This window comes from Callospermophilus lateralis, chromosome 3 (genome assembly GCF_048772815.1).
Source record: "Callospermophilus lateralis isolate mCalLat2 chromosome 3, mCalLat2.hap1, whole genome shotgun sequence".
Classification (NCBI taxonomy): Eukaryota; Metazoa; Chordata; class Mammalia; order Rodentia; family Sciuridae; genus Callospermophilus; species Callospermophilus lateralis.
This window is the reverse complement of record NC_135307.1, coordinates 185,395,069-185,410,260: the sequence shown is the minus strand read 5'-3', so window position 1 is coordinate 185,410,260 and position 15,192 is coordinate 185,395,069. Positions and strand designations below refer to the sequence as shown.

General features: G+C 45.7%; 1 protein-coding gene and 1 pseudogene across 1 annotated transcript; both read left to right on the top strand.

Annotated features, from left to right (window-relative positions):
- The first annotated feature begins 295 nt into the window (after window positions 1-295).
- LOC143394920 (large ribosomal subunit protein mL42 pseudogene) lies at window positions 296-2,092 on the top strand (annotated as a pseudogene).
- Window positions 2,093-13,259: 11,167 nt separating this feature from the next.
- Window positions 13,260-13,994, top strand: LOC143394474 (neuroendocrine secretory protein 55). Its single transcript, XM_076849140.1, has one exon. It carries the CDS (start codon window positions 13,260-13,262, stop codon window positions 13,992-13,994), a length of 735 nt encoding a protein of 244 aa, XP_076705255.1.
- The last annotated feature ends 1,198 nt before the right edge of the window (window positions 13,995-15,192 follow it).

Below are 15,192 nucleotides of genomic sequence, written 5' to 3'. Positions count from 1 at the left end.
AAATTCTGGGAGAAACTGAGAGTGAAGACAGGAGAGTGGGGTCTGCTTGGCAGAAAGGCCAGAAGTCAGCTGGAAAGCAGCTGCAGAACCTGCCTCAGGAAGCCAAGAGCCTGAGCTTCTGCTGGCTGGGGGCTGGGACACAGGTCCACTGAGGCCAAGGCTAGAGAGGCCCTCCACCATCAAGGCCAACCCAGCTACATCTGCAAACATGAACATGTGACATGACAGCAAAGTGTCATGGTAAAGGCAGATCAGACAACTACACCTGTGAACTTATTATTAGAAGGCAAACGTCATGGAAAGAAGCAGTGTTCCGAGTAACGTGGTCCTGCCAAAACCCAGAAGGCTTCAGCTTGTGGGGATCAAAGCCTCTCACCACTCCCCAGCTGAGGCGCATAGTTGGATAGTGAGATTCAAACCTCATTTGTCTCTTTTGGTGGGAAATATCTTATCACACAAGAAGACCACCCCTCACATCTTCCCCAGGCACCATTATTCTATGTCAATGAACAGACTGGAGGACTGGTCAAGAACAAGGTGGTGCTCAGGATGGGTCTTGAGGGGAGAGGGGAAACACTGTCCATTTCTAGAACTATGCATTTATCTTCATGTGTAACCAGAAGCCAGGTGATGTTGGCGATTTTTTTTTTTTTTTAATCTCAGTGGCCTGATTTTCCTTTAAAAAAAAATTCACTCACATAAAGAAAACAAGTTAAAGAAAACTATTAGGTTTACTTACATGATGGGAATATGGCAAAAATCATGACAGTGGTGTGAAAGGAACAAATTTGAGCAAAAATAGAGTCAATATTTCTAAGATATTTCTAAAGGACTGTGCATTTCTAAGGTACTTCTGAGTTCAGTTTTGACTATAATCTATGCCTACAAATGACTATAGCACACCCCTAGACCAGCAGCTCCCAGTCTAGACTGACTCCTTCCCTGTCCAAGGCCCCATGTGGCTCTGCTGGAGGAGGCTACATGGCAGCCTCCAACCCCACCAGCACAGCAGGAACAGCTCCCAGCCTCTCTCCTCCTTATGGAGCCTCTGATTACAACAGTGGTTTTACAAAGCAGACTTCAGCCTGAGCTCTATTTGGTATTTTAGAATTACTAGATGCCACAAGCTATTCACACAGACATATGTGCAAATCTGCCTTAAAATTCAGTAGTAAAAGGCTGGGGCTATAGCTCAGTGGCAAAGCACTTGCTTAGCATTCGAGAGGCACTGGGTTCGTTCCTCAGTACCACATAAAAATAAACAAATAAAATAAAGGCATTCTGTCCATCTGCAACTATAAAACATTTTTTTTTAAACAATTAAGTAGTCAAGCCAGGCGCAGTGGCACATGCCTGTCATCCTAGCAGCTCAGGAGGCTGAGACAGAAGGATCACAAGTTCAAAGTCAGCCTCAGCAATAGTGAGGTGCTAAATAACTCAGTGAGACCCTGTCTCTAAAGAAAATACAAAATAGTGCTAGGGATGTGGCTCAGTGGTTGAGTGCCCCCGAGTTCAATCCTCAGTACCGATAAATAAATAAATAAATAGATAGATTGAGTAGTCAAGGAAGAAACATGGTGGTCTCCTGGAATAAAAATTGGAGTGCCTAGAAGCAGATTATAAAGGTGGTTGCTCTTCAGAACACCTTTCATCACCATCTAATCATAACACAGTTTTAAAATGGGTGATGTCAAAGAGAACTTTATTGAAACATTTATTTCCAGGTCAAAATGGAGCTTTATCTGGTATTTGTCATAAATCTACATTTTCTTCTCTTCCAGACAACTCTAATTGCAAAATAGAGCTCATTTTGACATCTGATGGCAGAACAATAGTATGCTACCACCCTTCTGTGGATATCCCATATGAACACACACAGCCTATCCCTCTACCAGATCCTGTGCACAATGATGGAGAAACACATGATCAAGTGCTGAAAACCAGATTAGAAGAAAAAGCTGAACACCTTGAGCAAGGATTCATGATAGAAAAACTTAGCAAAATGTTCTTTACTACTAAGCTTAGTAGTACCTGTCCTCAGGGACAGTTTCACAGATATTATAAAAATCCGAATTCTCCAAAAGACAGATGATATTGAGACTCTTGGAAAAATCAAAGAAAAATGTCATCCAGTGTCTCATTCGCCATTTGAGAAAATGCAATCTGGTGTATTTACTGTTATATAGTAAAATAATAATAAAAAATCTTTTCATGTTAGAATATGTATTTATTAATCCTGGACTTGACATTTTTATTTAGAAAAACTATTTCATCTTATTCCTTTTGAGATATTAAAGGCTACCACTTATTTTAAAAAAAATTAAGAAGTCAAGCTAAAGGAAGCTGTAGATGTCACAGTTTCCACAAGCAGACATCTTGAAAACAGGTCTTGAGAAAAATGGATTTGCCTTTCTTGTACCGCAATTCTCAAGTTTTGGGGGGCAGTTTTAAGTAATAACTGGTACTTTTGAAGCTGGCTGGATTTCTGAATAACCAGCAGAAAAAGAGAGTGTCATCAAACCATATTAGCTTTAACCTTATCCAGTCCTTCCAGCTGCCATGTGGACTTTGCCAGGCTTGATTAGTAAGAGCATGGTATAGTTCTATTTCTAGCTTCTAAACCACTTCTAGCCAGTTCTTTCTTTAATAAGGAGCCGGTGGAATGTCAGTTCTAAAGTGATCAAGAAAAGAATGTGAAGCTGTGAACTGTTGCAGACAAAAAATAGATCTGATATCAAGAGGGCTGCCATCTGAGCCGATGGCTCATCTTCCACTCCACATGAAGACTCTACACTCCTAATGAACAAACCGGACAGAACTAAGACTAGAGAAATGCAGCCTACAATCTGGTTTTGCCACAAACTTGCAGATCCCCCTGCTCTGAGTCTGTTTCCTCACTTGTAAAATGAGGGCTGAGGCTTTATATCTGGGAAGAAAGACTTCTGTTCACGTAGACTTTAGCTGGAAACTCAATTTGGGGCGTTCCTCTCAGTACCCTCGTTATCTCTGGATTTTTCCTGCTTCTACAACAGCTTCTCCATGAGCACCTGACCTACCTGTTGCCTCCTCATGCATGACACAAAGCCACTTTCAATTCCAGAAGCCAAAGGTAGAACTCGGGCAGAACATACTAGAACTTAAGAGTCTCTTTCCCCCTTCATTAGCTCAGTGGAAGACAGGCTTCTATCTAGTTACATACACACACACACACATACACACACACACTGGGGATTGAACTCAGGGATGCTAGACCATGGTGTCACACCAAAGTTCTTTTTGTTGTATTTTAAGATAGGGTCTGGCTAAGTTGCTGAGGCTGGCCTTCAACTTGTGATCTATCTACCTCAGCCTCCAGGGCAGCTGGATTACATATGTGCGCTGCTGCACCCACTCCCTAAGCAGCTCTTGAAGCTACTCTCAGCACCACCAGTGTTACATATCTCTAGAATCAACCCCTTTCTAGATCCCAGCTATCACCAACTCGACTTCCTTCCTAATCCCATCTTTTCTTGCTGGGGTCAGAGAGGTCTTTGAAACAAATGAACTGATTTCAACACTTTCTGCCCATCACAATGGTTCCCACTCTTCCAAGGCTAGGCAAGAAAACATAAAGACTTCATTTTGTCCTATTGGGCTGAAAAGACCCTGAGTGGTAACCCCTGCCCACCTCCACACACATCTCCTCTGTCCTCCAGCTCCAACGACCTCCTATGGGTTCCCTAACAGACTTAGCTCCTTTCCACCAGAGGGCCCACGAATATTCTGTTCCTCTATTTGGAACGGCACCAGCCCGGGCTATTGCTCTGTTTGGAATGGCACCAGCCCCTGCCACCACATGCTCACCCTTCAGTTCTCAGCTTAAGGGTGCACATATCACTTTCTCAGGAAAGTATTTCCTGACGTGTCTGAATGTAGGGTGGCTTCCTCTGCTGTACACGTTGGAAAAAAATTCTTTTTTAGTGCCCTTAGCTCAGATTGTAATAAGACCCTCCTTAGTGTGGTGATTCATCATTTCCAAATCCCCACTGCATACACTGAGTGAAGACAAGAGAGTCTGATTTGGCTTTCAACCATATTCCTGGTGCCTATCTGAATATTTGACCCATAGTGGTTATTAGGGCATCTTTTTAGATAAAACTCCTATAACTTCTAAAACTTTCCACTGAGAACCCACTAAAGTGCTGGGCACGGTGGCACACACCTGTAATCCCAGTGGCTCAGGAGGTTGAGGCAGGAAAATCAAGAGTTCAAAGCCAGCCTCAGTAACTTAGCAAGGCCCTAAGCAACTCTGAGATCCTATGTCTAAAATAAAATATAGAAAGGGCTGGAGATGTTGCTCAGTGGTTAAGTGCCCTGGGTTCAAACCCCAGTACTAGAAAAAACAAAACAAAACACTAAAGAAAACTGAAAATTCACATAGACAAAATTCAACAATTGACTACTTCTCCAATCTCATTTTTAAGTCTCCTTCTGCCTGACTGGGTTTCTTGAAATTCTTCCCTGGTTTTCTTGGCTTTAGGCCTTTATCACCACCACCATCTCTACCACCACCACTACAATCATTGCTATTACCATCACCTTCACTGCCAGGAGAAAAAGTTATTGGTCAAGAATGGAGAGATTTATATCCATGCCCAATGGGTCCCATGTCTGGCATTTGGCCTTTTACTTCCAGCCTTGCTGCTGGATCCCTCTCACAGGGATATCCACTTGTTCCATTTTAAGCCCCACCTACATACTCTTAGAGAAAGGATGTTAGAGAAAATCCCTTTAAAAACAGAAGCAAAACAAGGGTGGCCCCATTCCATCCCTCTCATTTAGTAAAGTATTAAAGATTCTTCTCTTTCATGTATTTTCAGAGAACACAGTGAGGCGCAAATGAGGGATGAAGAAATTAGAGAAAAATGAAAGAAGTAATAAAAAACATCAATCTAACTAAACAACATGACTAGAAAAAGCCAAAAGAATAAACCAAAAATTATTTTAAAATAAAAAAAGAAGCCCAGATTTACTGAATATCAAAACTATAAAACCCAAGAAGGCATTGAAATGGAAGCTCCTATATTCTGAGATTTCAGACAAAAGAAATGTGTGGGACTCACAGGATTGCCAACCACCTTTTTTCTGCTTAGTAAAGACACTGAAAAATTAAACTAAATTTTTAAAAACTCTGAATTCTTTTAGGGAGGAGGGTAGAATTCAGTTTTATTTGTGTGTGTGTGTGTGTATATTATCTATCCATCTATGTAAGCACTTCTTATTTTAAAAACCTGTAAAATCTTAAAAATGAAACCATAATTATCTACAACCCATCTAACAACAACAAAATGCCAAAATCCTAAAAGGTAAGAAGCTTATGTAGCCTCAAAATCAAGATTAGTTCCTTCCCTGAATAAATCTGGCTTGTATCATCTTTCTTTCCCTCATTTCATCATGGACCAGCATTTGGGTCTTTCCCCATGAAATAATCCCTCCATGATACCCTCTGAACCCTGCACAGAGTGCCAGGGCAGCTACCTCACCAACAACCTATTCTAAAAGTAGCAGAAGATGAGAAAAATATACCAAAATCAATATCGTTCCTATAAATACATAATAAACAGTCTGAAAATCTAATGAAACAAAGAGAGTTCATTCACAATGCAACAAAAGTATCACACACTCGGGAAATATATCTGAGATATAGTCACCTACCAAGTTATACCTGATACATTAAAATTACATAAAGAAAAAATAAATCCTTAATGGAAGAAATAGAGACATGAATAAATGAAGAGACCATACTTCTGGCTTAACACTAACTGCAGAAAAGACAGAAATATTTCCCAATTTAATTTACAGATTGAATGCAATTCCAGACCCAAAAAAAAAAATAATAATCACCAACACCATTATAGAACTGGATAAAAATGGTTCTTAAATTCATATAGAAAATCAAATGGGCCACACTCTGAGATAACATGCAATAAGAGGGTCCCTGCAGAGTTTAAAATACAGTACACACTGGGTGCAGTGGCCACATCTGTCATCGCAGCAACTCGGGTGGCTGAGGCAGGAGGATAGCAAGTTTCAGATCAGCCTCAGCAACTCAAAATAAAAAAAAAATTATAAGGGCTGTGGTGTGCTCAGTGGTAAAGCACCCCTATGCTCAACCTCCAGTACCATCCCCCAACACACACCACACACACACACACACACACACACACACACACACAGGTGATCAGTAAGCCTGTAAACCAACTGCAGTAAAACACTGGGAAAGACATACAACTTCACAATCGGAATAGGAATAAACCTACTTTTTTTTTTTTTTTATTGTGAACTGTCACAATAAAAAAAAAAAATACAAACCTACAAGATGCCAAGGATAGAGAGATATCTTTTAAAACCCTTTCATTCCATTGTAGGCCAAAAGAGCTGTTTTATTTTTAAAATTATTTTTTAAAATAATTTAGAAACATCAGAAATTTTCAAAGGGACAAGATAAACAGTGTTGAAACAAAAAAAAAAAAGAAGAAGAAAAAACTTTTTGAATCCATCCCAAGCCCTTCATTCCTAGGGTAGTTAAAATCTAAAGCATACCTTGGTAGTTAGATAAATTCATATTGCTGTCTATGAGTCTGAGTGGATGTGGGAGGGAGGCTGTGGCAGACGCATCTTCTGCCCAGCTCCTTCACCAAGGCTCTGCATCACCTCTGCCCGGCATTCAGAAACACCACTGGACTTCACACAAGGCTAGTGGCCTCCTAAATAAAGATGACTGCTCATGTGGCTCAAACCCAACTGGACCTCTACAGTTCAGAAATGAACAGTCTTCTCTTGCTCTTCCTCTGTCCATCCCTCCCCTAAAGGGTCAAGAGGGAATTGAGGGTAGTTTTATGAGCAAACTTCTAGACCAACAAAAGGCTTGCAATTTATGATTTTTAGGCTAGGGGTGGGAGAACCCAGAAGACATTGCCAACCTACAATGCATTCTCATTTCTACTTCTGGAAGACCTGTGCTTCAATTCTCCAGGTTTCATCATGTGCAACGATGCCAGTCATGGGCCCTGTTGGGCATCACATCATCTAGGCAATGGAGATTATCTTGTCTATCATCTGGCCCTGCACCTCAGGATTCTCAGGCACACAGCAAGAAAAGATAAAGAAAAACAATGGAGTGGAACCAAGTGTCCACCTCAAGAATGCAGAGGGCAGGCCAGCTGGAATGTACCCTGCTGTGGACCCGATTTGATTATAATAAACACATCCCAAACAATGCCCCACATATTGGCAGTATTCTAAGACTTAAGGGAGCCATACACCCTAACACCTGTTTGGAGCAGGACCGGATCTTCAGCACACTGCCTTTGGAAAAACAAAGCCAAGTGAAAATAATAAACAAATACCTTAGAATCCTCTTTAACTCAAAGTAAAGCTACAGTGAAAGAGGCCGCTTCCCTGGTTATGGGGATGGACTGATTACAGGGCCCAGATTCATCTGCCTGAAGATAATTGCCTCAATTCTCCACTCCACTCTGCACATACAGAAACACTCCCAATCTAGCAGAGCCTCAGCGACTAGACATGTAAAATTGGCCTAATCACAGTCTGAAGAGCTCAAGCTGAAAAGATTCTCTGAGCGTGCGCCTGAACCATGACACCACTGAGGATTTCTTCTCTCTGGGCTCGAGCTCCCTAGCTCCCTCCCCCAGGGCTGAAGAGTGAGTCAGATCCTCAGCAGATGAGATGAAAACAACTTGGAGGCTCTCTGTTCATCCTGGTGGGGGTGGGGGTAGTGAAATGTCCAGGAGGGTGGGACAGATGATAAAACACACATCAAGGACATACCTGATTGTTGGGTGGCCCTTTGCAATCAGTGGCCCAAGAGCTCCAAGCAGAAGATACTATACAGGGTAAAGGTAGACATCTGAGGCCCAAATCACCAAAGCTGGACTCATCTTTGGACAGGGTTGTCTCAGCCAACCATAGGAAAGAACCAGACAAGCTAAGTCTAAATCCAGTCTCAGGAGGCAGAATCTAGTCCCAATTCCTATAGAACAAAGCAAGTGGTCAGTCTAGAGGCTGAACCAGCTGCCACACAAAAGCTGAGCTCTAGGGTCAAAAGTGAGGAGCTTCTAGACACTTCTAGAAACTGACCCTCCCCTAACACAGAGAGGGAAGGAGACAGGTGTGACATCAGTGGAATAATCTGATAGAGCATAAAGGGTATCATTAGGGGTATCTTCTCAGAGCACTCCTGAGAAGATACCCCTAATGATCTGCATGTAGGACTGGAGCTCTGCTGATCCTGTCTTCTTTTCTAAAGGACAGTACAAACACAGCATTGTAATCCCAACAATGGCCTGGACAGAGCCCAGCCATAGCAGAAAGAAGATTATTTCCCCCTATTGTTTGCTTTTAGCTCTAGGCAGCATCCCCCCAAAATCATGAACTCAAACTAGAGGTTTTCACCATTTCTACTGGTGAAAGTCAACTGAGATCAGTACAATCCAAATAACGCAAAACAGCACCCTGGAGAGAAGAGCCAAATGTGCTGTATTGTACCCAGTCCTCCTAGGGAACAAGCAGGGGCGGCCCATGCCAAAGCCTCAGTGGGTTGAGCCTTTCTGGCTGATTGCCACAGCGAGGGGTGGGAAGTACTTCAAAGTCCCTGAATTCATTTCTATCCAAAGGAAAGTTTGAAAAGCTCTCCATCTCCAAAAATAGTCTTTTCCAATGATTGTCCAAAAAAACATGTTCAAGAGCGATTATACCCACTCGCCAGGCAGAGCAATTCTTTATCTTGAGTCTTGTCTTGGAAAATGTTTTGGTGTCCACGGGACCTATGACAATAGCCTGCAAGCCTTCTAAAATCTTATGCAATTCATCTCTGTCTCTCAGAGCGACCAACACGTGGCTTTGCACATGGTAGATACATGCGTACAGGTGGACTGAAAGCAGTCTTCTCATGGGCTTTTAAAAAACTAAAATAAAACAAAAAGAAAATCTCAAAGTCTCCAACCTGGTTTTTAAAAAAATAAAACAAAACAAAAAACCACCTCTTTCAGAAAACCACCAGATGAACTGTACCTCTGATCCCAATCACTGCTACTCAGCTTCCCTCCCCCATGTATCTCTCTGGTGTGAAATTTATTATTCTGCACCTGTTGGCAGTCTGTTCTTAATATTCAGGGGCATTTCACAGTGATATGCGTGTTGCTGGATGGCAGGAATTGCTCATCCTCAATTACTTCCATCTCCCCACAATGCCAGGAATAGTGTCTTGGTCATGGAAGTGACTCAATCGTGATTGCTAAATAGCCAATTTCATTTGTAATTTCCGAGACAGCTCCAGGAGGGGAGGCAAAGAGGACCCATGTAATTAATAGATGGACTCGACCAGCGTTTTTGTTCCAACAAGTAAGTATGGAGCAGAAAGTCTCAGCGCCCTGCAGAACCCCACCGCAGGCTGTGGGTACATCCACATCCACCTGTGTGCAGGAATCTTGAACTGCCCCCAAACATTCCTTTCTATCACTGAGCTACCAGCACTTTCAAACGCTTCTAAAACAAACAAGAGTTAAAGACTATCCTTTGGTAGAGCCCTGCCCCACTCCATAGCCCCAAATGCTTGCATGGAATCAGATCTGAGATGAATAAGACAATGACAAGCTTCAGACAACCGGCTCAGGAGCCCTGTGGAAAACATCTCCAACATGTGGTCATTTGTCCTTTTGACTCAACACTGCTTCTGACAAGGAGCCAGCAACCCCTGACAGCTCATTCCACTTCAGTGTCCTGCCTGTTAGAATATTCTTCCTTGGGCTAAGCTAAACTAAAAACTATTTGTAAATGCCACCCATCGGTTCTAATTTTGCCCTCTGGAGCCACATAAAGTAATACTTAAAGCCTCTTCCACACAACAATCTTTAACGGGCTGAAGACAATATTCTTCACAATTCATCCAAATAAAAACCTTATTGTATGATACTGTAATGAACTGGAAATTGCGTTTTCCTGTCCAACTGGTTTAGGAGACTCCCCCCGGCAGAGCCCTGAAGGTAATACACGACCACACTTTATTTACCGAAAGACAGAGAGAGCCCCTTGTTCCTTAGCCTGGTAACAGCCAAAGTCGTTCATCACCCACTTGGTCCTTTTTGAAATTCACTCTGCAGCAAGCACTTTTTAAAGTCATGCACGTAATGCATTTTAAAGAGCATTTTCTGCACAGATCCATTTGCTCGACCCCGGCACTAAGTGCAAGATGGAACAGTATTTTAGTGCAGTCCCCTGTTCTTCCTGGAGTCTGTGTTGAATGCACACCAAAACATTTGTAGCTATACATGACTGGGGATGGAAAATGCAGTGTTTTGTTAAATGTTCCTTTGCTGATTAAAATGCATCTTGCAAAGAAAGTGCATTGCTAATGCAGAAACTTGTCCAAAAATATGTATTATATAATTCATATTTTTTTAATAATGCAGGCGATCTCTGTGTATCTATATTAGTGAGTCGGCTCTGGTCTGTCATCTCCTAATAGGCATAAAGCACTGCATCTAAAGAATGAAGGACTACCCATGCACATGAACACATCCTAACCTGCCTCACTGCTGACAGCTGGCATTAGCTGCCATTGAAAGGGCTTTTATTGCACCCAAATGTTTCTGATTTTTTCCCCACAACATGCCCTGAAATCAGCTTGACCAATATATTTATGTTTTGTACTCTGTCAGTGAAGCTATGCTAACTGAAAGAAAGTGGTAGGTCATCATGAGCAGACCCTTTAGAAACATCCCCCATTAGTTGGGGCTGCAAGGTGGGGTATCAGGATTTGAAATATACAGCTCCAAATGCCCCTGGTCTAGTGTCACATAATAACACCCACATGATTAGAACCATGCTGGCATGTGTGGTAATACAACCCTCCAGAGTTTCTCTGCAGAGTATTTGAGTGGGGCACAACTGGAATCCGGATGACTGTCCTTTTATGGCGTTTGTCAAATCAATGCCACTTTATTAGACCAATCAGTATTTTAATGCTACAAATTGACATCTAGAACAAGAGGTGCAATATAGATGCAGCCACGATGCAGAAATGAAAAACAACCACCAAAAGCAGTGTCTAGAATCTCACTAAGGTCTTAGCTCTGCCTCTGGCTGCTTTAATACAAGCCTGGCGTGGAGGGTGTGAGGGCAACCCCTCATATCCCATGGAACAGGTGAGTATTCAGTCCTGGAAAGGAGCACCAGGAGGGAATGCCTGGTGGACCAGCTCAAAAGGGAAGGAGAAGATGCTGAGAGGCAGAGCTTCCTCCTCCAGTTGTCCCACATTGACTCAAGGAGAAAAAAGCCTAGCCCGTGACACATGTTTCAAGTGAAGCACCCTTGTTGACATATCATGGATTCCAGGAAGATGGTCTTGCTCTGAGATTTATCTCCTTTGGCCTTGTCATCATGGCAAAGGAGCACTCTGTATTTAACAGGAAGGGCAAGGCTGAAGACACATACTCCAAAAGAAGCAGTGACATTATAGATGGAACTCAAAGAATTCCCCACCACAGGGATGTCCTCCTGTCCCTGTGGAGCTCATTTGATTTTCCAGGGCTGGGAAAGTGGGATTAGCTTACTCCAACTCTTCAGCCTTCAGAGTTCAACACCATGATTGGTGGGCGGGCGTGGCTGCCCCTTTGCCCTAATGCTCTGATTGATCTGTTTTTTTTTCCCCCCCTTTCATGTAGAATTCAAGCTGAATTAAACAATGATGGAGGGAGGTGGTAAGAAGGAATTCTTTTAAAAAAAATTTATTTTTTTAGTTTTAAGTGGACACATTATTTTGTTTTTATGTGGTGGTGCTGAGGATCGAACCCAGTGCCTCACACATGCTAGGCAGGCTCTCTACCACTGAGCACAACCCCAGCCCTAGTAAGAAGGGATTCTGAATGATTTATTAATATTCTGATTAATAGCATATCAATCCTCAATATCCTCTCCTTAATACAAGACTTTTGTTATTTGCTACTCTGCCTTTGGCACCTACAAGAGCTTGACATGTTCTGAGCACTCAATGAGTATTTGTTGAATGAATTCTAAGAGGTATCCAGTGAGGATTCTGATATCTGATAGCTCCCTGAAGAGGACCTCAGGGACAAAGAACTGGTTGTATAGACTGACCAAGAGTGCAGGAAAGCCTTCCCTCATTCAGTGATCCAGAACACCTTCCCTGGACAGCTCACCAGGGGCCAACCATGGGTTTACAGACTGCGGCAGTGGGTGGGTGGAGGGGGGGAAGCTTTCTTAAGGAAGAGATTCATTTGTCCATGAAGTAACTAGCCATTTCAGACTGCACAGAGTGTACATTTTCTGGAAGCTTCTCTAATTATAGTCACTATAACAGATCTGCCAAAGGTGGTTTCATGATTAATGACTGCCTGAGGTTATCATCCTCAAACTATTAAGCCCTTGGAAAATGCCTGGGGCTGGATCATTAATACTCACGTATGGCCCCTCATTCCTGCCCCCTCCCAACTGCCCCGAAATTTGAACTTTTGCTGTCTGGTTTTTAGCTGCTCAAAGATTATGCTCACTTCATTGAGAAGGTGGGGAGAGGGACTGACCCCAAGAAGAATCCAGACCCAGCTACCCAAGTATTCCAACCTGTGGCTAGCTCGCCTGCTTGGTGGTTCAAGGGTTGGTACTCATCAGGCGCCCCCCCCACCCGGCCCATTGCTTTGCCCAAATCCTTTCAAACAAGGTTCCCTCCTGCCACCTGCCGGTCCACCAGGGTCTGCGCCACCAGCTCCGCGCCACAGAGCAGCTCGCGGGGAGGCGGCCCCCACCTCTCTACTGCACATGCCCGGCAGAACTCCGGGCGCGCAACTTCGCAGATCCTCACCGCCCCATCTCTCCTCGCCTCAGTCTCCTCTTTCCTCTCCCAGGCGAGAGGACCAGCGGAGGCACCTCTCCCGGGTCTTAGACTGCGGTCTTAGACTTAGCGAGAGGAGCCCGGGAGGAGACGGACCTTTTCTTCCCCTTTCCCATTCTTTCTTTTGGCTTGGAGAGGCAAGCAGAGGCGCAGAGCTTTAGAAAGTTCTTAAGTGGTCAGGAAGGTAGGTGCTTCGGTTTTTCTCCTCACATCCGAGGTAGAAGTGGGACCTCCGGACCCTGCTTCTCACCTCGGAAGGTGCACTTTTTTCGGCTGCAGCAGCCAATGCGCATCGGAGCCGCTCTCTGCAGAGCCAGAGGGCGCGTTGGTTTCTCGGTGTGCGCCTAAGAGGATGGATCGGAGGTCCCGGGCTCAGCAGTGGCGCCGAGCTCGCCATAATTACAACGACCTGTGCCCGCCCATAGGCCGCCGGGCAGCCACCGCTCTCCTCTGGCTCTCCTGCTCCATCGCGCTCCTCCGCGCCCTTGCCACCTCCAACGCCCGCGCCCAGCAGCGCGCGGCCGCCCAGCAGCGCCGGAGCTTCCTTAACGCCCACCATCGCTCCAGCGCCCAGGTATACCCTGATTCCCCCGAATCGGAATCTGACCACGAGCACGAGGAGGCAGAGCTTGAGCTGTCTCTCCCCGAGTGCCTAGAGTACGAGGAAGAGTTCTACGAAACCGAGACCGAGACCGAGTCCGAAATCGAGTCTGAGACCGACTTCGAAACCGAGCCTGAGACTGCCCCCGCCTCTGAGCCCGAGACCGAGCCGGAAGACGATCGCGGCCCCGCAGTGCCCAAGGGCTCCACCTTCAACCAATCTCTCACCCAGCGTCTGCAGGCTCTGAAGTTGCAAAGCTCCGACGCCTCCCCAAGTCTCGCGCAGCCCACCACTGAGGAGTCGGAGAGCCCCAGCGAGGGGGAGGAGCCCGAACCTGAGGACAAGGATACGAGGGACCCCGAAGAGTCTGAAGAACCCAAGGAGAAGAAGCAGCAGCGCCGCTGCAAGCCAAGAAAGCCCACCCGCCGCGACAGGTCCCCGGAGTCCCCTTCCAGAAGGGGACCCATCCCCATCCGGCGTCACTAATGGAGGACGTCGTCCAGATTCTCCTTGTTTTCATGGATTCAGGTTAGTTGCACAAGGCTAAACTGGGGAGCCTGAGGGCAGTGTGGGCGCTGCGGGGAGGAAGGGAGAGAGAAGGAAAAGCCAGGTTAGGGGCAAGGTGGGAAGAGAGCAGGCTTGTACCAGAACGGAGGGTCAGGGTGAGGAGACAAGTGCTCCCAGATCTTCCCAATGTGCTGGGGCCGTCCCGGTGGTCTAAGCTTGTTTGACAGCGGGGAGCTCCTTGCGCCTCGCTGGAGACAACCTGAGGTCTCCGAGGGTGCCGAGCGGGTGACTGAATACTGAGCGCACCCCAGGTTTCAAGCTGCGCACCGAAAGGACAATGGTAAGTAACTTGTTTTAAGCGTTTTTTCCCCTTCTAGAAAGATTAGTGTCAAACAAGTTGGCTTTGGCGGGAGCCCGAAATGTGGTTCGGAGGTGCGCGCGTCAACTTTCCGGATTCAGGAGCTGCCGCGCAGTAGCGACACTGTTGCAATGTGAGAAAAGTAACCAGAATGGGATTGGGCGAAAACTCCGGAGACTGCCGGCTCCGGAGGGAAGTCGCAAGCGCTCACCGCGCCTAACAGGCTCGGAGCCTGGAACCCAGGTCCCAGGGCTGCCAATTTGGAGCCCTGGGACCTCGGCGCCTGTGTCCCCCATTCTGCGGTGCACCAGTCTTGGTCACCACCGCCTGCCTTCAAGCGCTAGCGGGACCAGAGGTCTTGGAAAAGAGCGTGCGCACCTGTCTGTGCGCCCCAGAGTCAATTTCTCCGCTGACCGCACCTTCTGGCGAGTACTGGTACTTGGAGGGCAGGCAGTGGAGATGCAGGGGTCTTTGGGGTGTTCCTATGTGCTCCCAGGGTAGGTAGCGCCGGCTTGGTCACGTCGGGGTATCTCCAATCTTTTGGCTCAGCTGGAAGACGGCGGTGCTGGGCGCAGCTTGGCTGGAGAGGTCCTAGGCTCTTTGCGCATGGCCCTAGAAGCGGGAGAGAAGGGCTGAGATCCGCGAGGTGGTCGCGAGCGGGAAGGTAAAGCGAAACAAGGAACAGGCTGGAGTGGGGGGTTGCGTCTATCTTCAGGACATCGTACAATGCGTCCCCAAAGAGCGTGGTCCTAGCCAAGTTGCGGAAAGGTATTGGATCGGCACGCCAGTCCTTGAGCGTTGAGAGGGGCAGGGGCTGGC

Coding starts and splice junctions, on each gene's coding strand:
- LOC143394474 (XM_076849140.1), top strand. CDS start 13,260: ATGGATCGGAGGTCCCGGGCTCAGCAGTGGCGCCGAGCTCGCCATAAT.